The sequence below is a fragment of the Falco peregrinus genome, chromosome 5 (genome assembly GCF_023634155.1).
Source record: "Falco peregrinus isolate bFalPer1 chromosome 5, bFalPer1.pri, whole genome shotgun sequence".
Lineage (NCBI taxonomy): Eukaryota > Metazoa > Chordata > Aves > Falconiformes > Falconidae > Falco > Falco peregrinus.
The window spans coordinates 69,264,839-69,285,596 of NC_073725.1; the positions used below are offsets into that span (position 1 = coordinate 69,264,839).

At 58.8% G+C, this 20,758-nt stretch overlaps 1 protein-coding gene across 2 annotated transcripts; it reads right to left on the reverse strand.

The window, feature by feature from the left end:
- Positions 1-665: 665 nt before the first annotated feature.
- On the reverse strand, positions 666-20,338 carry POLRMT (RNA polymerase mitochondrial). Of its 2 annotated transcripts, XM_055806136.1 has the most exons (21): positions 20,240-20,338; positions 18,564-18,659; positions 17,198-17,904; positions 16,713-16,843; positions 13,655-13,841; positions 13,021-13,170; positions 12,687-12,854; positions 12,205-12,375; positions 11,250-11,489; positions 10,221-11,000; positions 9,567-9,689; positions 7,393-7,515; positions 6,286-6,465; positions 5,435-5,521; positions 5,027-5,140; positions 4,312-4,361; positions 3,931-4,029; positions 3,530-3,602; positions 2,929-3,011; positions 2,269-2,339; positions 666-1,427 (listed from the first exon to the last, which is right to left on the reverse strand). In XM_055806136.1, the coding sequence occupies exons 1-21, from the start codon at positions 20,295-20,297 to the stop codon at positions 1,378-1,380; spliced, it is 3,741 nt and encodes a 1,246-aa protein (XP_055662111.1). In that variant the 5' UTR covers positions 20,298-20,338; the 3' UTR covers positions 666-1,377. The 2 variants fall into 2 exon arrangements, with proteins under 2 accessions (XP_055662111.1, XP_055662112.1); XM_055806137.1 differs by lacking the exons at positions 666-1,427; positions 2,269-2,339; positions 2,929-3,011; ... (4 more) ...; positions 5,435-5,521; positions 6,286-6,465 and adding an exon at positions 6,477-7,047.
- Between the last annotated feature and the right edge of the window lie 420 nt (positions 20,339-20,758).

Consider the following 20,758-nt stretch of genomic DNA (forward strand, 5'->3'; position numbering starts at 1 on the left):
CACCGTCCCTCCCTGCCGTGGCTCCGGCTGCTCCCACTCCCCTTGCCCAGGCCTGGGAGCCCTGCCACCGGGCACAGCCCCAGGCTGCAGGAGGCAGCTTTGTCCTTTGAAGAGCTGCTTCCCTGCCAGAAAAAAGGAAAGGTGAAAAGCCTCCTCCCAGAACGTTTCGCCCTCGCAAAACGCCATGTCCCTGCTCCAGCATCAGCAAGGAAGGAGCTGGGAGCAGGCTGCAAGCTGGAGCCTGTGGGGGGTACAGGGCTCGGCCAAGAGCTGTACACACAGCTCCAGCTGCAAAATCTTAAAAACATCAGTTTTACAAGCAGCACGCAAACACGCAGCCCCAGGGTGAGGAGGCTGGAAGGCCAGAGTCTCAGCAAGACAGGAGGCTTCTGGCTAAAACTGCAAGGGGCAGGCAGCTGCAGCCAGCCCCTGCAAGAGCCCAGCTACCACTGCAGCTCTGGGCTGCGGGAAAGTTTTGCCTATTTCTGCTACAAAAGCATTTTCAGAATGTGACACCTCTGTGAGTAACTAAAGCCCAACCAGTCAGCAAAACAGCAGCAGTCTAGGGAGACATCACTCCCACCTCCCCAGGAAGACAAGGCAAGAACACAGGCACCCTGCAGACTTCAGGCAAAGATGCCTAGAAGGACACAGTTGCCACCTAGTATTTCAAAAAATGTTTTATTTACAGTATTGTACACCTCCACTCCTGTGTTAGTGGTTTTCCCTGCCTGAGAGCCAGTGAGCAGAAGTTAAACCGATCCCTGGAAATGAGAGTGAGGAGCTGCAGAGGCTGCACTACAGTAGAGCGGTGATAGTGCCCAGCAGCAGGAGCAGGGCACGGAGAGCAGCATGTGCCCTGTGGCCAAGAACAGGGCTGGAGGCTCACGCTGCAGCCACAGCCAGCTGCCTGCCCCTCCAGGCAGGGGCCAAACACCCCACGAGGTCTGAGCCCTGCTGGCGGAGAGGGATGGCACCCAGGCCAAACTGGAGCTCCCAGCAGCAGCAGGTGCATCATGCCAGGGTGAGGACTGAGGGGAGCCAGCCCCGTCTACCACCACCCCTTTGACCCCGCAGCAGAGAGGCGCAGCCCTCCCCAGGGCTCGATGCCCTCTCCCCTTGCCTGGGACACAGGCAGTGACAGCAAACAGTGCAGACACCCTGGCCCCCACCGGCACCTTGTGGCTGCTCCCGCGCTCCTCGCAGAGTCCCAGTTTGCCTCGGCATCTGTGTCAGGCAGGGATCTCTTACTGTACTGGCAGCTGCACCCGCTTTCCCGATGAGACGCAGGACAGAGCCTTGGGGCCAGCGCCTACTGCAGCCTCTGAGGCAGCCAGCACTCCAGAGGTAGTCCAGGGCCCTGCCGGCTGCCAGGGCTCAGCTGAAGAAATAGGTGGAATCCATCACCTTCTCCAGGTTGAACTGGCCTGGGGGAAGCAAGGGAGAGGAGAGGTCAGAGGAGAGCCAGGAGGAGATGGGGCAACTGGGAGAGAAGCTGCCGCGAGCCCTGCTTCAGCTTCCTGCAGAAAACTAGTTCAGCTCAGCCCCTGATGCAGGGAGGGGGTGAAGACAGCAGGGACCTTAGAGGTCTTCCAGAAACTGCCGTCCCTCCAATTTTATCCAGGACTGGTCAGCAGAGCAAGACAGAAGCGTGTAACAGCAGCAAGGCAGGGAAGGAAGAGGAGCGCACGGCCTGAGGGTACAAACCATCCCTGCCACTGGATCATGCTGCTTCTGGGGCTGACCACAGCGGCTGCTCAACAGCAGAGCGCTGGCCTGTTCCATTTTGCAATGGCAGAACAGAGGTTAGCCAGATGGTCTGGCAGAGGCAGGGCCGGGAGATTAGAAGGAGTTAAACTAATTGCCTTAATCCCATTGCATGTATAACATCTAGATCCTGGCAATTACCAAGATGAGTGCCTCACTCCCATCTCCAGGCAAATGCCTCATGGTTGGAAACAGATGGGAGAGGAACAAGACGGGGGACGGGACAAGCTGGGTCAACTCAGGGAAAACGCCAGGAGCTCAGCTCCGGGGAGGGCAGGGACTGCCCACAGGGATGCTACAGGGAAACGTCTTAAGGCCCTGCCCCAGAGCCCAGCACAGGCAGGACAACCTGGTCCAAGGGGACAGCTTTATGGCCAGACCCACGCTATGGCCGGCTTCAGACACCACATGAGGTCAGGGGGTTTGGGGGCCGCTGCCCATCGCACTCCCCTCATCTCCAAACTGCTCCTCAGCTTTGGAGTTCCTGTCCTGTGCTCCTACCTGTCTTGGGGACATTTGACAGCTGCTCCATCAGTTTCTTCTGCCAGAGAGCTCTAGTCTCTCTGCCGGGACTGGAGGAACCAGAAAGAAAGAAAATCAACAGGGGAGCTCTAGGAGAAGGTGCACCCTCCTCTGCTCCCCAGCGCCAGCCCCTAACAATGAATCCTGTTCCAAATTCCTCTTCCAAAACACATCACGCACCTCACCGGGGGAGCCCAGCCCCTGCCACAACATCCCTGGGCAGGTGCTGAAGCTACAGACCCTGCCTAGGACTGGGTCTGCACTGTCTGGCTCTGCGGTGGCAACTGGGGGCCACATGCTGGCCCGACCCTACGTGTGGCTTCACCGCTCCTTCCCACCTTGTTCACCATGGAGAACCCAAGGCACAGACATCACCACCCGCCCCAGGCCCACCGAGGGATTCAGGCACCAAACCCTCCTTCAGCTCTGTAGGCAAAGGATGCAGACACCTTGTTTTTCACGCCGAGGTCTAAGGCAATTTGGGTGTCAGTCAAGAAGGAAGCACAGCATCCCTCCAGAGCAGCCCCCCCAGCAGACCGTGAGACACAACCTGTGAGCATCTGGGCACAATCTCCAGGACGGGGAATCGGTGTGGGTAGGAAAAAGCGTGGTGGGAGTTCACCACCAGGCAAGGAATACCTGCAGTACTTCTCCAGCATGAACTCAGACAGATCCTGCAGGATCTTCTCGCTGTGCAGAGCCACAAACTGCTGCCGACAGATCTGATCCAGGGAGACACGGTGAGTCGTGTGTTAACAGGCGTTTTCCCCTCCTTCCCCTCAGAGCTTCTCAGCCAAGGCAGGTTAGAAACGAGGGGCAGGGAAAGCAGCGGGCAAGAGGGGGAAGGGTGGGCGCCGGACAAGGGGGGAAGGGAATCAGCCTAGGGGGCAGGAAGCAGAAGCTGACCCCCATTTTTCAGTCTACTATAGACCAGCCCTCGCAGCACTCCAGGGGAAAGAGCCCAGGGCAGGACAGAGGCACAGACTCTGCCAAGCGCCGTGTGTAGCACTGATTCGTGCACGCAGGCTCTCCCCTACATGCTCCCTCAAGGGCGGGGAGGAGATGGGGCTCTGGCACCAGGAAATCAGCTGCAACCACCAGCAAGCACCCCAGGTTCACCTCACCTGGGTAAATAAATCGGCCTATGGAGCAAAGCCCAAGGGAGGCAAGGGCTGGCAGGTGCCCAGAGGACAGATCAGCAACATCCCTGCTCACAAGGGACCCGGGAGCACACTTTTACCTGGTTCATGATGTCCACAGTGAGCGCGTGAGTCCAGTAGCAATCGTGGACTGAGACGAAGGTCAGACCCTGCCTGGGAGGCAGCAGAAGGTGCCATGAAGTAGTGCTGAGAGCCCCCATCTCTGCAGTGTCCCCTACCCCATGCAGACCTTCTTGCTGGGACACAAGCAGGGACCACACGAGGAGGGGCGCTCCCTGCACAGTGCCTGCCGACCTTCAGACACCACTAACCCCACAATCTCCCTGCTCCTGCCCTGCTGCCTCCTCTCACCCCTTCTCTGCCAGAAGGCCCACCCACCCAGGAAACCCCTTTCCCACATCACATGCCTTGCCCTGGCGATGCTCTCCCAGCAGGGAGAGAGTCCCGGAGCCAGGGAAGAGCCCTGCTGCCCACTCCCTACCTGAAGCAGTGCAGAGCCGTGAGCATCATGTGCGTGGAGTCCAGGGAGTGGATGAAGTTGGGTGGGAAGGCGTTCTTCTGCTTCATTGTATCGGGCTTCCTGCAGCACAGAGTGGGAGATGCGAGGAGCTGAGGCACATCCAAAGATGAGAGTGCCAGCACAGAGCCAGTGCCAGGTGAGAGCTGGAGTTGATGGGGGCAGCCCTGGAGGGCCTCAAGGCCCTGCTGAAGCACCGGGCCCTGCTCCTCTGGCTGGCTTTCTGCAGCTTATAGGGTAGCAGGAGCTCTGGCACTTGCTGGCAGGTTCCACTGAGGTGGCTTTGCCCCAGGGCACAGGCTGGGGACAGCAAGGGCTCAGTGAAGACCATGGTTTCATACTTACTGGTTGCTGTTGACGCTTTTCACACTCAAGTTCTGCATGCTGCAGTTCAGCTGCAGGGAGAGAGAAAAGGGACCAGCTGTCACCCTGCGCTGCCCCTACTTCTGGAGAGGGGCCTGCACCGACCACGAGCTACTTGCTCCGCAGGCAACATCCCTGGCTGCAACAAGGGGCCTGGGCAGGGACCTTTCCAGGGCATCCCAGCCTCCACGGCAGCTGTCACTCCTCAGTGCCACCTTGCCTGCCTCCCCTCCTGAGGATGCTGGCAGGCATCCTTCACCCCTTCCCAGCAATACGCTGATTCACCCCTGTGAGGGTTAAGAGAATACCTCCTGAAGGTGAGCGGCTATGAAGACGAGACTGGGGAGATGTGAGTCAGTGCAGCAGCGTGTGGGAGGCAAGAGCAGCGAGACTGACTCACGCGAGCCCTGAGGAAGGCTCCTCAGTGCGGGGAACAGGCCCGTGCCCCAGCTGCTTGAGTGGGACGGGAGCAGCAGAGCTCCCTCACCAGCCCACCCACACACTCCTGCCTCTGCAGGAAGCGACGAGGCCGGAGGATATGCCTGCACACACAAATCCTACCTGCTCTGCAGGCTCACCTGCAAGCGATGCCAGCCTGCTGGGCTTTAGCTTGCTGCCTGAAAGCCTGGTTGTCCTTTCCCTGCTCCCCACCATGGCAGAGGGAGGGGTAGATGGGTCCTGCACACCAGATACTTACCACGGTGGATCTGGACCGATAGTAGGGCTGCACGATGGGGAGACCCAGCGGCGTGACCCACTCCACTGTCCGTCCCGACTGGGCAATGAGCTTGGCGCTGTCTGTCAGCCAGTTCTTTAGCAAAGGGAAGCAGGGAAGAAAGCGGCTGGAGTTAGTATGGGCAGCTGGGAGACCCCATCCCCTCCCAGCACAGGCCACCCTGACTCCTGCCTCTGACTGTGACAGTCCAGCGCTTACAGGGGAGTTTAGCCCTGTGCCAGGCACAATCCCACACCTCTGGGCTGGGACAGGAGGATCCTCTCTGGGCCAGGACCCAGAAGAACCACCTCTCCCTCCCCATGGAGCATCCCCTGGTCTATGTATGGGTGGGCCAGGGAAGAAAAGGCAGAGAGCCAACAGGCACCTTACCTGGATGTCTCGAGTTGCTGAGAACATCTCCTTGATGCCATTGAAAACCTGCTTTACAAGGTAGTGAGATGCTTCCCACAAATATTCCTGCACAGACCAGAGGCAGAGCAAGGGGTCAGGCAAAGGGGAGCAAAGTGATGGAACCTAAGGTAAGCTAAAAGAGCATCTCCCTGCTCCCTGGCGCCTCAAAATTGCCTCCACCACAGACAGTGTTAAGTCTCGAGCTGTTGCAGACAGCTGGCTGTGGGTTGTGATGGAGGGAGGCTGAGATCAGCATTTCAGATGGCTCCTTGTCCGAGGACAGGCTGATCTCTGCGTAACGTCCCTGGATGAACAGGAGCGCTCTCGCTGCCTCATCCGCCCCAGGAATGTAACACACAGCAGAAACGCTCCCAGCACCAACCTGCTACCGCAAATCACCCACTCAGCAAGGACACTTTCACGGTGGGGTCACAGAACAAGAAACAGGTGTCACGAGAAACAAGCCTCCAAGAGCTCTGCTAAGACACGAGCCACTACCAGAGGGAAGAGCTCAGCCACAAACCTTGTTTTGCATCTGAACCACCAGCTGAGGCTGTTATGCCACCAAGCTGGGCCCAGGAGGTGTGAGGAGCAGCCCCAGCTGAGGGCTCCCTCCCCACCCACACGTGCTGGCAGACAGCTCGCCTGCAGGCTGGACAAGCCACAGGGGGCTCAATCCTGCATGTCCCTCTGTTAGCTGAGATTTGGGGTGATAAGGAGAGAGCAAGGCAGGAAGGAAACCCACAGGAAGGGCAGTGCAGGCACCTCTCCCAGCAAGGACCAAGAGCTGAGCAAAATGCTACTGGGGGAGGCCAGGGCAGGCACGCTACCTCAGGGAACTCGTCAATCTCCTTGAGACGCTTCTCCATCTGCAGCCGCCCACCATAGCGTGTGACACCGTACACCACTGTCATCACCGTCTGCTTCACCACTTTACGGGTGATGAAGCCTTGCAGTACCTGGGCAATCTTCACCCCGTGTTCAGCATCCTTCTTCCGAAGCTCCTCCACCTGAGGAGGAGAGAGCCCTGGGATGTCAGCCCCATGGCAAGCCATGCTGGCCCAAGCCCCCTCCACGGCTGGGGGAGACACAGGGGGGCCACATGAGACTGTGCACTGACTGGCCCGAACTCCCATCAGAAACCCTGCAGCCCATTTGCACCAGCCCTGGCTAACAGAGATCATCTGCTGAAGGAATCAAGAGGCATCTGCATCTCACAGATAACCGTGCCTGCAGAGCCTTCCACCGCTGCCTCAGCAGAGCGGTGTCTATTTGGCAGCTGGCTGGTGCCAGACATCATGAGGACTGCGGCTCAGGACTCAGGTTCTCCCCCCTCTGCCACCCCTGATGATAACTCTGAGCAAACCGCAAACCACACTCCCTCTGTGTGCTCCTCCTGCCCTCTGGTGCAGTGCTGCCTGGGCAAAACATGCCAAGAGCTGGAAGGGAGAGCCAGGGGTTCAACACCAGTTGAGGGAGTCTGGTAGATCTCAGCACACCTCCCAGCAGGCTCATTTCACACCATGTCTTGCCAGGAAAACTGAATACGTAGCAGCAGCACCACCAAGGGCTGAATCTCTCCATGCTCCCTCCTACCCGGGTCAAACAAAGAAACCCCCATAACCTGTGGGCCAGTTGTGATCAAAAGATGAGGAACATTCTCTGCTCTCTTCCTCCTCTCTACCCTACTTCTCCCAGACTTCATTCAGAAGTGAGGACAGCAGAAATCCCAGTGGATTTCTCACAGCTACCTCTGTGAGGACAGATCTCCTCTGTGAGGAGAGACTCTGCCTCTGACCAGCTCACACTTTCCCAGTCCTCTGCATGCTGGTCTCATCTCGACCTTTCTCTTGGGAGCTGGAGTGACCCCATGCAACATGGTGGCAAGGGGCAGCAGCACCGAGAGGACACCTCCCCATGTCCCCACTGCACCTCACCTGCTGGGCTACCGCGCTGTAGACATCCTGGGGGACACTGCAGGGCATCAGATTGACAGAGATGGCACCAATAAGGTCCCGGCCGAGAGCTGCGTAGTGCTGCAGACCATTGCAAGAGCCGTCCTGTGCGCAGGAAGGGAGCAGGGTGGAAACAAGGTGTTAGCGTGTGGATGGAGCCCCGCTCAACAGCACAGATCCGCTGGGCTCAGCAGGTTACTGCCATTCCCCCCCTCTCTCTTCAGAGTGGGAGATCAGCTGCAAACCTGACGTGGCCACACCAGTTTCCACTTTCCTTCTGGGCACTTTTCCTGTCTGGGTCTGATCACAAACTACTGCTGCCTATGAGGTTTAAAAAAAGAAAACCTCACACCACACTGCCCCCTCCATGAATTTTCAAAGACACCCGAGCTCTATGGAAACACTGAAAAACCGAACATTTCCTGGAAAACAGTAAATCTGTCTGCAATGTTAAAAAGAAGCCCAAGAGCCAGCAGTGAAAACAAGCTCAGAAAACCCAGGAGCAGCCTCAGAGGCAGGTCAAGCCGAAGCTCAGCCAGCCACAGCGGACTGGGAGGCTACAGCTAGCCGTGCTGCCGCTGCTCTGTGGCTGATGGAAAGAAACATCCTTCTGACAGAAGCCAGCCCCGACCCAGCCTTTCCCAAAGCTGCAGTCAGAGAGGCACGCCGACCAATCTGTCACAGCAGCTGCCCTGACAGCCCTCCCGGGACCAAGATCAGCTTGGATGAGCTGGGCAGGACCTGCACGACAGCGTGGGAAGGTCCTGCTGCTCCCCAAACAGCACCAGCAGAAACGCTTCTCACAGAAGGTGTGCTGCTGCCGTTTGGGGCCATCCCCACTCCTGCTGTGCTTGGGCTCTGGTCAAAGGGAGCCTGCAACTGCCAGCAGGAGCAACCCTCTTCTCCTCTCCCCCTCCTCCCCCTGCAGTGCAGCAAGTTGCAGAGCTGCGAACTGACAGGGCTCTGGCAGCCCCGCCGTGGCAGAAGAGCCGCCTCTATTAACCAAGCGCTGATGACTCAGGTGGAAAGAGACACCGGTGCCCTCCAGAAGAAGTCCTTGCTTCAATTTCATTAATGGCACCCTCCACACCCCCTCAACTGCTCTCTTGATCTTTTGTTGTCATAACAGTATCAGTTTAGACTGTCTCATACATACTCCAGACCATCACTACTGGCAGAATACACCCCCATTCTCCCACACACTCACTTCATTATGGCCATCCGATCTTCTAATGAGATAAATGAGCAAACCCCTCTCACCAGGAAAACAATTAATCATTGTCTCCCATGCAGTAAGGGGTTTATCAGCAGACAGATAGCTAGCTGGGCAGCAGCTGTGGGGAGAGCTGCAGATCTGCTGGGACGTGGCAGGGAGAAAGGGCTGAGCGCTGGGTAACGGAGCGGCTGCCTGGCTCCTCTTTCTGGCTGGCAAGGACAGAGGCCTTCGGAGAGCTGAGCACCAAGCACCTGCCCCACTCGAGTGTGGGCACATCTGGGACCAAGCCAGGACAGGGCACAGGGTGACAGCCACATCCCTGAACGCAGGGGACAGATCAGCTCTGTCTCGCTGCCCTTCTTTAGAGGTCCTGACTTCTTGGCTCCTGCGGAGTTGCTTGGCTCCAGCCCCAGAACAGGAGAGGAGCAGAGGCACCCAGAGCCTCGGCACGGCCCCAGAACGGAGCGGAGCAGAGACACCCCAGAGCCTCGGCACGGCCCCAGAACGGAGTGGAGCAGAGGCACCCAGAGCCTCAGCACGGCCCTGAGCACTTCAGATGGGCAGGTGCTGCCATGCACCATGCCATGTCCCACCCAGCCGGGGTTGGGCTGACTTCCAGTCCCGATCCTGCAGCTGGAGAAGGTAAGACTTGCCCAGCTCTCACCCTGCAGGCAGCTGACAGCGATCTCCCAGACAGGCTCTGCTCCAGCCAAAGGAAGCAAAGCTTCCTTGACTGTACTGGCTCATTAGTGACCGCACGCAGCAGCAAATTACTCAAGTTCTCAAGCCAAGATGCCTGCAGACTGCACTCCCAGTCCTAAGAAAGCCTGGCCACATGGCGTAGTAAATGCAGCGCTGGAGACCTGGATGCTTCTGCCCTGCCCGTTCTCCTCCCTCCCTGCTCAGCCACAGAGGCCATGCAGATCTGCTGGGCTCCTACCTGGTGAACAGGGAAGTGAGAGACGTAGGCTGCTGGATCTGGGGACCTCGAGGCTTTGGCGATTTCCATACAGCATGCCAAAGCTTGCCAGGGCTCATCAGCGTTCATCCACCACTTCCTGCCCTGAGAACAAGAAACCACGGGCTGGTAGGAGCAGGCAGTGCTCCTGCGGCACCCCAGGCAAAGCCCGGAGCCTCCACGCTCCCGGGATATACCGGGCAAGGCACCTCTTCCCACCATGCCTCCGCTTCCCTAAAAATTCATTGTGTTTTCAGTTATTAGTGTGTTATTTAGGAAACTCTGCAACGCTTTGTTTCCCTTTTTCCTCTCAAAATGTTACCTTTCAAAACATTTCTGCTTCAAAATCGACCTGATTTCCATTTTATTTTAGTTTATACAAGCTACACTAAATCAGAGGAACGGTTAAGTGTCGTCTGAAATTAAAGATGTCACTGATCCCTTTTTTCCTTAGCATATTTGGACAATTCCCATTTGGGCTTCAACGCAGATGAACTTCTCTGCTTTTCAGTTTGGTCACTGGAGGGGAATCTCCCAACCCACCCGGGGGTTGCTGCGGGCTCTAGGAGCTTTTTTCAGGGTCCCCCCACTCCACCCCAAGAGTGAGCAGAGCCCTGCCAGCTGTTCCCCACATACCGTGAGCGGGTGATCGGCCGAGTCCAGGATCTCCTCCATGATTTCATTGGCGTACTCCAGCCGCTCGTGCAAGGAGTTCTTCTTCTTCAGCCCAGTGAGGTTAATGAGGTGGATCTTTAACCAGTCAAGGCCCTTGGGCCCCAGTGGCCTTCCCTCTGCGAAAAGCAGGATGGCCCGTGTGACATCATTACCAAGGTGGTTGAAATAAGGTGGGCAAGGGTAAGTCCTGCCTCGGAAATCCATGTTGTGAGGAAACCAGAACACCTTGTCCCTGACGTAGTTGGCGATGGAAAGCTTATAGAGCGCATCCATGCGCAAGCTGTGCATTTCAGCCATCTTCTTCTTGCACAGCAACATCTCGTGCTTCTGGGTCTTGTTCCAGGTAGAGGAATTGCTGGGAACAGCAGGAGGCTTGGGGGCCTCAGAGAGGGGCGGTGGGATGTCCAGCTTCTCATTACCCTTGTCATTGAAGATAGAGATGATGATGTCCAGCACTGGCTGGTTAATTTTCCAGGCACAGTTGCCCAGCTGGTTCAGGGCATCCAGCACGGGGTGGAGGTTCACCAGAGGACACTGCTCCAGGAGCAGCTGGTGCTGGACGGCCCCATCCACAAAGCGCATCAACTTGGTGTCGTTCAGGACAAAGGCACCAAAATGGGGGGAGGTCCAGGGCAGCGGGGGACACAGCATAGGTATGGCAGAGGAGTTAAAGGTCAGCATGGTCTCTGCAGCGTCTGACACTATCTGGGAGAAGATGGGATGGGGCCTTATCAGCCCAACCTGGAGAGGAGAATCAGAGAGGTGAAGGTCAGCAGCAGAGGATTAAGGATGGAGTCTGGAGAGCATGTGGTCAGTCACCCACTACAGAACGGTCATGCTAAGTAAGGACACTGTCTGCACAGAACCAGAGGCTCCTCAAAGTGATCCCAAGCAGGAAAGGCAGCAGGGAAGGAAACGGGCCTTGCAAAGGCCAGGTTCCGATGAAGAGGTGACCTGCGCAGCCCCCAGAGCCCCCAGGACAAGGCTCACCTGCCAGCTGCTGCGGAAGGAGTAGACGTGGTAGAGAACGGGGATAAGCTTGGGCTCCAGGTGAGGACTGAGGATGTTCCTGGGTACCTTGACAGACTGCACCAGGAGTTCCAGCATGTACATGCCCAGGCGCACGAGGAGCACGTACGGCCAGCTGCAGCCCTTCAAGTTCAGAGAAGGCCCAAAGCCTGCTTCCGCCACCAGCTTCTCCCAATATTCCCGAGGCAAATAGTTGTCAGGCTGGGAGGGAGGTGGAAGGAGAAAATCGGATCAGCTGGATGGGCCAACCACACTGCTCCCAGGGGGTTTGCTGGATGCGATCTATGTACCTGGAACGTGGCTCTGAGAAGGACCCTCCCTGACAGGGGTATTTGGGGAAGGACAGTTGACACTGCTGGGGCAAGAACCTGCTTCTGCTGCAGGCCAGGACAGTGGCGCTGCAAAGCCCAGCCTCTCACCACCTCCCTGTGCTGACACCCTGTCCCCACACCACCCTGACCCTCCCTCCCAGACCGCAGATCCACCCTCCCCTGCCATGCCATGTGCACTCAGCTCCGGGAACTCATCCAGCCCTTGAGCTGCCCAGATCGGTGGTCGTGGCCCCTTTCTGCCCTCCTGTCCTGTCCTGCCCTGCAAAGCGCACCCCCCTCAAGCCCCAGCGCTCTCCTGCACGGCACGCCTGTCTCCAAGGGGTCGACTCTGCCGGTTTAAAACCTTCCAGCTCAGAAATACCACTGCTCTGCCAAAACCAACCTGCCAGTTGCCATGGGGCAGGGGTCCTGCCGAGTGCGAGATGGGGCCTTACTGGTTCTGCTGGCCCCTGCAGCAGCAGGTTCCCAGAACCCAGATCTTGTGCTTGTGAGGAGGTGGACAGACAAACTGCCTCTCCCCGTCTCCGCTCTGCTGCTCTGTAACCCACAGAACCCAGGACCACTCCTCTCCCCAGTGCACCCACCTGGCCGTCCTTTGCCAGGAGGTGGATGTACTCCTCATAGACCTCCTGCACCTTCTCCAGCTGGCAGCTGTGCAGCTTCCTCTGGGTGACATATCTGTTGTAGACTTTGGAGCCCAGGTCCCTGGCCAAGACAGTGAGGGATTCTCCTTGTGGAGAGAGGCTGTTGAGGATCTGAGAAAGGGGAAGGCAAAGAGGGTCTTAAGGAGGGCGGAACAGAAAGATGGAGCAGAGAGACAAAGCGTGAGTTAAAGTCCCTGTGCAGGGAGCATAGAAAGATGCTGATTCCCACTGTGCTGAGCAGATGAGGAGGAAGGAAACATGGCCAGGATAGAGCAGGGGCTTCTCTGGCTGCTCGGCACAGGACACACAGAGCCTGAACCTAAAAACCTGGGCAAACTTTGAGGCTCATGTTCCAATTCTGCCGGCCCAAGCGGGACATCAGTGCTTTGTGGCAGCCCCATGACACCAGGGCAGGGTCCTACCTGCAGCATGATGCCCACGTACTCCTCATCTGGCAACAGGCACAGGTAGGGGTAGAGAATGTTGTACCCTGACACCGACTTGAGGTTAGACATGCTGTGCTTCGACTTCTGCAGGGCCTGGAGGATGGAGTCATGCCACTGGGAACGAAGGGTGGCCAACACTTCACGCTACACAGAAACAGAAGCAAGACAGTAATGCTGCGGTGAGAGTGTGTCACCAGGGAGCTGCCCTCCTCTTTGGCCACTGACCCCTGCACCTCTCCCACAAGGTCCTGAGCACTGAACTGACCCCCTTCCCTCCAGACCTGTAGCCCCCAGACTCCCTGAGCTTTACCGCTTTAATGGCTTTCGGGGTCAGAGGTTTTGTTGACTCCACTGACTCAATGGTTATGGTGCTGTCCAGCTCCATCTCCAGCTGCTGCTGAAAGCGCTCCTGCAACTCCTGCACCGAGAAGTCCAGCTTGGGGTATGACACCATATTCTTCTGCAATAAGAGTGAGACAATAAAGTGAGACAAAAAAAAAAGCCAGAGGATGAGAAGACATGTTCATTCTCCCAGCTTCCCTCCAAGAGGCATGTGGTTTGAGTCCCTGCTGAAGGCATCTTTCTGGGTCCTCTGGGTCCAGAGATCTGAGGTCTCTGGCTGGCAAACCCCAGGAGTAACAGGCCTCTCCAGAGGCTGCTCTGTTCCTGTGTCATGGTCAAGCATCCCCCAAACACCCTCTCCAGTGCACCGAGGGTCATCTCCAGCCCCCCGCATCAGCCCTCTGCCCTTCTCTGTTCCCCTGTAAGGCTGTTGGCGAGGCTACTCATTGGATGATTTGTGTGGGCTATTGAGCAGGCATCAGGCTAAAAAGTTCTTCCTATGTTACAGTCCTGGTCTGGATCTGAGGACACCTGTGAACACCATTTGCCCAGCTCCCACACCTCCCCAGGCTGCAGAGACACCCCTGAGCTCTGTGACTTACTTTGGAGTAGAAGTCCTGGAGCAGAGAAGACTTGCAGGTCTGGGGCTGGGGTGGAGGGGGCACCTGGTAGTCGGGCTGGACAACCCTGATGGCATTCAGCACCTTCTCCTTCTCATCTTCCTCAAACAGGCACTTTTGGAAGAGCTGATCCACACAGAAGCCATCCTCCTTCAGCTGCTGCACACATCTGAAGAGAGGCAGGTAAGGCAGGCTTTATCTTTCACGGGGGAGTGCGCGTGTTGTACAGAAATCAGCACATAATGAAGCAAAGAACAAAGTTTTTAAACAGAAGAATAAGCATGGTGGACCCAGATGGGGGTGCTCCCTTTTGAGGATCCAAGGGCCTTGACCGTATCAGGTTTTTCCTTCCCCACTTCTGCACTCAAACAGCATCACCCAGGCCCGTGTGAGACATGCCACAGGACAAAGAGCCACCTCTCCCAAATCCCTGGCAGCCACACAACCGAAACTCTCTTCCAAAGCAGGGCTTGGGGGCTGGCACCCACCAAGAATTAGCTCTGAGCACAGGGCAGGAGACCGATACACAGCTCCAGGCTGTCCCAAGAGAGCTGGTGGGGCCTTTCCACACCGGGTGGTTCCCAGCAGCTTTCCTCGTGTCACCCTTGACACCAGCGTCGCTGCAGGAAGATGCAAAACTCTCACACTCCCCAGAAAGGCTCTGACAGACCCAGGAAGCAGGATGTGTCCCATGCACTTGCCCTGGGATGCCCATGCCCTTCTCCTGCTCCTCACAGCACGCTCCATGCAGCAACTGCTGAAAACTTTGCAGCAACTTGTGCCTGACCGAGTCTACGTCTGCACAGCCCCAGACCGGGGAAGAACAGTGCAGAAATGGGCGTAACTGGGAAACCTGCAGCAGGCAGATAGATGCCCCAGTCCTCCAAGAGCGTGACCGTCAGGCAGCCTGGCAGCAGGGCGCTGCCCTGCAAGAACACGGGAGCTCTCCCTGCCCTCCGCACACAGCCAGGAGCCAGCTCTAGGGGCCGCAGGAGCTGCTGGGGTGGGAGCTGCCTCCAGAGCACAGCTCGTCCTTACAAGGTCACCCGTCTCGTGTTACAGCGATCAATTATCCACCCCTCCACCCTGCACCTCTGCTGAGCAGGCAGCTTTCACCTTCATGCTTGGATGGGAGGCTAAGCTCCACTGCCACTGTGAGACTGAGCAAAAAGATGCAGGTTCTTTCACCCTCAAATAACCCGGCTCTCCCCTCCAGCAGAAAGGAACCCACAGGGCTGGTCACAGCGTGGGCAAAGGGGCAGGGGACTGCGATTCACGCCCCGAGGCTGGGGGCCAGCAATAGGAGCACAGCTCACCCGGCTGCAGGAGGAACAGCTTAAGCATCAGGAGTGGCTGCAGCACCTGTGAGGAAGTTCTCTTCCCTGGAGCCCCCATCACTGCCAGAGACCAGAATCCCCTGCCCACACCAACATCTCCCACTGCCCAGCCCCTCAGAGGATGCTGCAGGACCATGTCCTGGTTCTGCCGGGCTGGAACTGGCGTCCAGGGCACAGCAGAGCCCAGAGCCCCACCTGCTGACTAGCCCAGCCTGTGCCGGGTGACACTGGAGGGAGGACAGGCAGACCCGAGTGACAGTGACACCAGCCAGGCCCCCATCACCCACAGAAAGCTAAACGGGCAAGAGGGAGCCCCTGGCAGCTTTGGGAAAGCATTAAGAGCCCAAAAAATGACAAAGACCACCCTGAGCCAGAACCGCAACACACCAAGTCCTGCTGCTGCGTACACCCCAGCTGCATTTCGGCACGTCTGGGAGCACACGGGAGCTTCGGTGATGAACAGCTCTCCATCTCTGCAGAGCCACTCTCTCCGATAACTACCCCACAGCAGCCGAGCTAAAACAAGCAACTCCCACCCTACACCCTCGGAGGGACCCCAAAAGTCCAAGAGCAGAGCGAGAAACCCTCATCTCACATGCTCCTGCCACAGGCTCAGCGCTCCAGGCCACACCACTGCCATGTCCAACTGGGAGAGCACGTTTAGGAGGAGGAGAGAAACGAGGGCTCGCACCCACACAGTGCCAGCAAGCAGGAACAGCTGTGGGGAAACACACACACACCCTAGCGAGGCTTGGGGTTGACAAATCCGTGCAGGTGTGCTATAAACATCTGCCTGTAGACAGCCCTACAGGTGTACTGCCATATTGACGCAACACCCACACACCCAGGCTGGAAAGTCAATGCCAGTCACTTCTAAATCAGCTGACTGGAAGACATTCTCTCAGAGGCATCTAGAACTTGTTAGCCAGCCAAGGGACACACAGGCCAGTGATAAATCCCTGAACCACCCAAGGGTGTTTGTGCAGCATTAGCAGATCACGAGAAAGCCTTCTCCATCCTCTGGCAAGGCAGCTGGCTGGGCTACAGATTCAGGTGCTGCCCCCAGACCCAGCCTGCCTGGATCTCACAGGGCTTCTTCAGCTCCTCACTTTGGGTCTGATGCTTACTCTGCCCATTATGCTCCATGAAATCCATCTGAATTTCCTGATCACACTCCTCCAGAAAGCTGGCAACCTGCAAGAGCTGGCTGTTCGGCTGAGCCTACCAGGAAGGGCAAACTCCACAGAGGGGGTACAGAAATGAATGGAGAAGCCATTCCTGCTGGGCAGCGATGCAGGGGCCACCGGGACAGAGGTGCCCAGGATGGGTGCAGAACCGAGCAGTACTGGACCAAAGACAGATTGCTGCCAGCCCAGCTCTGACAGCTGAGGCGGGGACAGACAACTCTGGCCAGAAGCAAGGTTGTTCTCACCTCCTGTATCTCTGCAAAATCTCAGAAAAACTCCCTGGCAGCTGGGGGTGGCAAGGAGGACCCACTGCAGGAGCTCTGCCCACCCCTAAATCTGGCCACAAGAAGTGGCTCAGAGCACCTAAACGTGCACACAGCAGGGACAGGTCTTCCCGACCCTGGGCCAGCGCATCTCCTCCCCAGAGCGAGCTCCCAGTTCTCCCAGTGAAGCAGCAGGCTGCGGAGATGCTGCCCCAGGCCTCGGTGGCCCTTGACAGCAGGTGAAGGGCATTACCTCTGGATGGCTTTGGCAGACAACTCATTCCGGCCCATGCACTCCAGCGCTGCTGCGTAGGAGTCCAGGCTGGGCCGGAGGCCGACAGACTCCAGCATGGAAAACAGCTGGTTGATGCGCTGCAACTGGCCCTGTGGATGAGAAGGGAAGGAGGCTGTGGGCACAGACGCCAGCAGCCCCCAGTCACAGCTTCACACCCCTCCGCTCCTGTTCAAATACAGCCCTGTCTGTCCTGCCCCATCCCATCCTTCCCCTCACTGCCACCTCACAGGGGTCTGTGGCTTCATGCCAGCTCCATCCCTCCCAGCAGAAGCCAAGCCTTCCTTGAACATTTGCTGAAGACAGATGTGACAGACACAGATAAAACCACGAGCGCTGCTTCTACAAGCATGAGGCTCTTCCTCCTGAGCCAGCCCCTCCTTCTCCCCCTCGGCCACCCAGAAAAACTGGCAACCAGGGCAAGGCAGCAGCTCACAGCTCAGTACCTTTCTTGCCCAGCTCCGCATCACGATGTTGTACGCATTGACATTCAAAAGCTTTCTCTTCACAGGGGATCTGTGGTACGAGAAAAGGAACCTCTCGGCCGCCTCTGGCTGCTGCAGGTACAGGAAGCATTCGAGGTTGGACTGGATGGTCTGCTGCAGGACCCTGTACTGGCTGCTGTCACTGTCCTCCAGCACCTTTCGAGGCCTCTTCACCTTCGCACCCTCCTTCACTGCTGCCACCCTGGGTTTGCTGTGGGCATAGACGCTGCAGGAGCCAGCGTGGCTCTGGTGCTGGGCAGCAGCCGCTTTTGCCTTTGGGCTATTCAGGCTCACCTGGGCCTCAGATTTGGCCTTGGCCTTCACCTGGGCTTTGGCCTTCCCCTTGGCCTTTGCCTGGGCTTTGGCCTTCCCCTTGGCCTTTGCCTGGCTCTCCAGACCCAACTGGGAGGCAGCAATGGATAATTTCCTCTCCACCTTCAGCTGTCGGATGTACATCTCCTTCTTTGACTTCTCGACCCAGCTTCTGGGATGGCCCAGGCTCTCACCCATTCCCCTGGGAGCGGGCTGCTCCTTCGCAGGGCTGGGAGCCACCACTTTCTGCAGCGGGTCCTGGTACCTGCCATGCCGCAGCGGGGCCAGCTCCACTTTGTTGACCATCACCTCCGGGACGTTACTGGCTTGGAGCTGCTTCACTCGAGCTTTCAGCACTGCCAGGGAACACAGAGCCAAAGAGAGGTGAAGGGATGCAAGGCACGACAGAAGGTTGTGTCCTACCCCAGGGCCTCGCCTCCAGAAGCGCCCAGGACAAGAGGGTCTGCAAAAGGACTTCTGCCCTCCTTGGCCAGCTCTCCTCCCAGCAATCAAGTGCTTTGACCACTGTCTTTCTGGGATCTACCTGTACACTGTGGCCCATCCCAGCATCCCGGGGAACCCAACAATGACACTGCAAGGGAAAAAGCACCAGCTCACACTTGTCTAACCTGCTGCTTGGTCACTTCACTGGGCTTCTCCAAGGACCTCATGGCCTCAGCTCACTCAGGCAGAGAGCCCAAAGCCAGAGCACATTCCAGGTCAGTCCGCAGGGCCCTCACATGCCCTGGAGGGACTCTTCTACCATCCCTTAGGACCACTCTGTGTCTTACAGCAACTCAATGCTCCCAGTGGGTAGGGTGAGCCTCCAGGTCCTTAAAACAGGACAGAACTTGCTCAAGGAGGCCAGCAAATCCATGGGAAGCCCCACATTCTTGCCCAGGCTACAAGTATTTCCAGTCCCAAATATCTTTATGACTACAGAGAATGGGAAAACTCCCAGAAAACCTCCCAGAACACCAAACAAGGGAAACCCCTGCAACCCTCCCCACCTCACCTTCCAGCAGCTCTGTCCTCTCGCAGATGGCATTTCTCCTCGCCTTCTCCTTGGCACTAGCGGAGGAGTAGATCCTGAGAACACTCCATGGGATCCCTGCAGTGGAAAACCACGAAGACCAGGAGATCAGAGGCAGCTTCACCCCTTACACTGCTCACGGCCTCACAGTCCCGCCCCACGCCCCAGCTGGGTAGCAGGGAGTGCACAGAGGGAAGAGAGCAAGCAGCATTTCTCAGCTCAGCTTGCAGGCCCCAGCAACCTCAGCAGCAGTGCCACAGAAGGGCGGGGGCAGCTCTGTGCCAGCAAGCAACAGGGACCCCTCCCTCACCCCTGCCTCTAAGCCCCTGGAGGAAAAGGACCCCAGGGATGCCACAAACCCCAGCGCTGCTGCAGTGACAGGACCCCAGCAACGATCAGAGCAGGCAGGCTCTATCCCACAGCTGGGACAGGACCCCAGAGACCCCCATTTCTACCCTTAAAGAAAATGATAGCACCCCCAGACACCCATAGCCCCCATCTCTAGCCCTGGGGGGGCGAGGGGGGGGAAGGTCGTGACACAGAAAGATCCTCATAGCCCCCAGCTCTGTCCCAGTGGAGGGTTCACAATGCCAGTGAGCCCACAGCCCCAGATGCATGGTCAGGGTCAGGCTCCTGGGACTCCACAGCCCCAGCTCTGTCCCCATGGTTGGGGTCAGGCCCCTGGGACCCCACAGCCCCATCCCCATAGTCGGGGTCAGGCCTCAAGGACCCCACAGATCTATTCTCACAGTCAGGTTCAGGCCCCTGGGACCCCACAGTCACAGCTCCATCCCCATGGTCAGGGTCAGGTCTTGGGGATGCCACAGCTCCATCCCCACGCTCAGGGTCAGGCCCCTGGCACCCCACAGCCCCAGTTCCATGGTCAGGGTCAGGCCCCTGGGACCCTACAGCTCCATTCCAACAGTCAGGGTGAGACCCCCAGGACCCCACAGCTCTGTCTCCACAGTCATGGTCTGGCCAACAGAGACCCCACAGCCCCAGCCCCACAGTCAGGGGACCCCACAGCTCTGTCCCCATGGTTGGGGTCAGGCCTTGGGGACCCCACAGCCCCAGGGTCATGGTCAGGTCCCCACAGCCCCAGCTCCATCCCCATGGTCAGGGCCACAGGGACCCCACAGACCCAGCTCTGTCCCCACAGTCAGGGTCAGGCCCCAAGGGACCCACAGCTGTGTCCCCATGGTCAGCGTCAAGTCTTGGGGACCCCACAGCCCCAGGGTCATGGTCAGGTCCCAGGGTTCCCACAGCCCCAGCTCCATCCCCATAGTCGGGGTCAGGCCCACAGGGACCCCACAGCCCCAGCTCCATCCCCATGGTCGGGGTCAGGCCCACAGGGACCCCACAGCCCCAGCTCCATCCCCATGGCTGGGGTCAGGCCTACAGGGACCCACAGCCCCAGCTCCAGCCCCAGCCCCACAGCCAGGGTCAGGCCCACAGGGACCCACAGCCCCCCACCCCCACTCCGGGCCAGGCCTCAGGGCCCCGCACAGCCCCAGGGTCAGACCGCCGGCACCCTGCCACTGGGGTCAGGCCCACAGGGATCCCCCAGCCCATGGTCAGGGTGACGCCCGCGGGACCTCCCAGCCCCGTCCCGGGGGGGGGGGAGGGGCAGGCCCCCAACCCCCTCCCCGCCCGCTCACCGGCGCCCCACAGACGGGCCGGGCCCAGCAGCGCCTCCCGCAGCCGCAGCAGCGCCATGCCCCGCGCTACGCCGCCATGCCGCCCCCTCCGCGCGGTGCACGCCGGGAGCGCGAGTCCCGCCGCGCCGGACCACAGCTCCCATGGTGCAGCGCGGCCGCGCCCTGCGCCCCCTGGCGGCCGCGGCGGCCCCGACGGGGCGGGACGGGGCGGGGCGGGGCGGCAGCGGAGCCCCGCGGGTCGCGGAGCCCCGGGGGTCGCGGCGCTGGGATGCGGCCCTCCCGCCTCGCGGGGACACCGCCCCCGGGGCCACGGCAGCCCCGAGCCCCGCCACGCTGCCGGAAGAGCCCGCACGCCGAGAGAGCGGGTGGGGACACCGGGACGTGCCGTTCCCCCAGCCGGGCACCCCGCGAGCGGCGGCGAGCGAATCTGGACGGGGACCTGGGGAAGCCGTCGGGGCGCCGATTTATGAATGGGAGGCCCCGCCCCTCGCTCCTGCCCCTCCCATTGGCCGCCGCGGC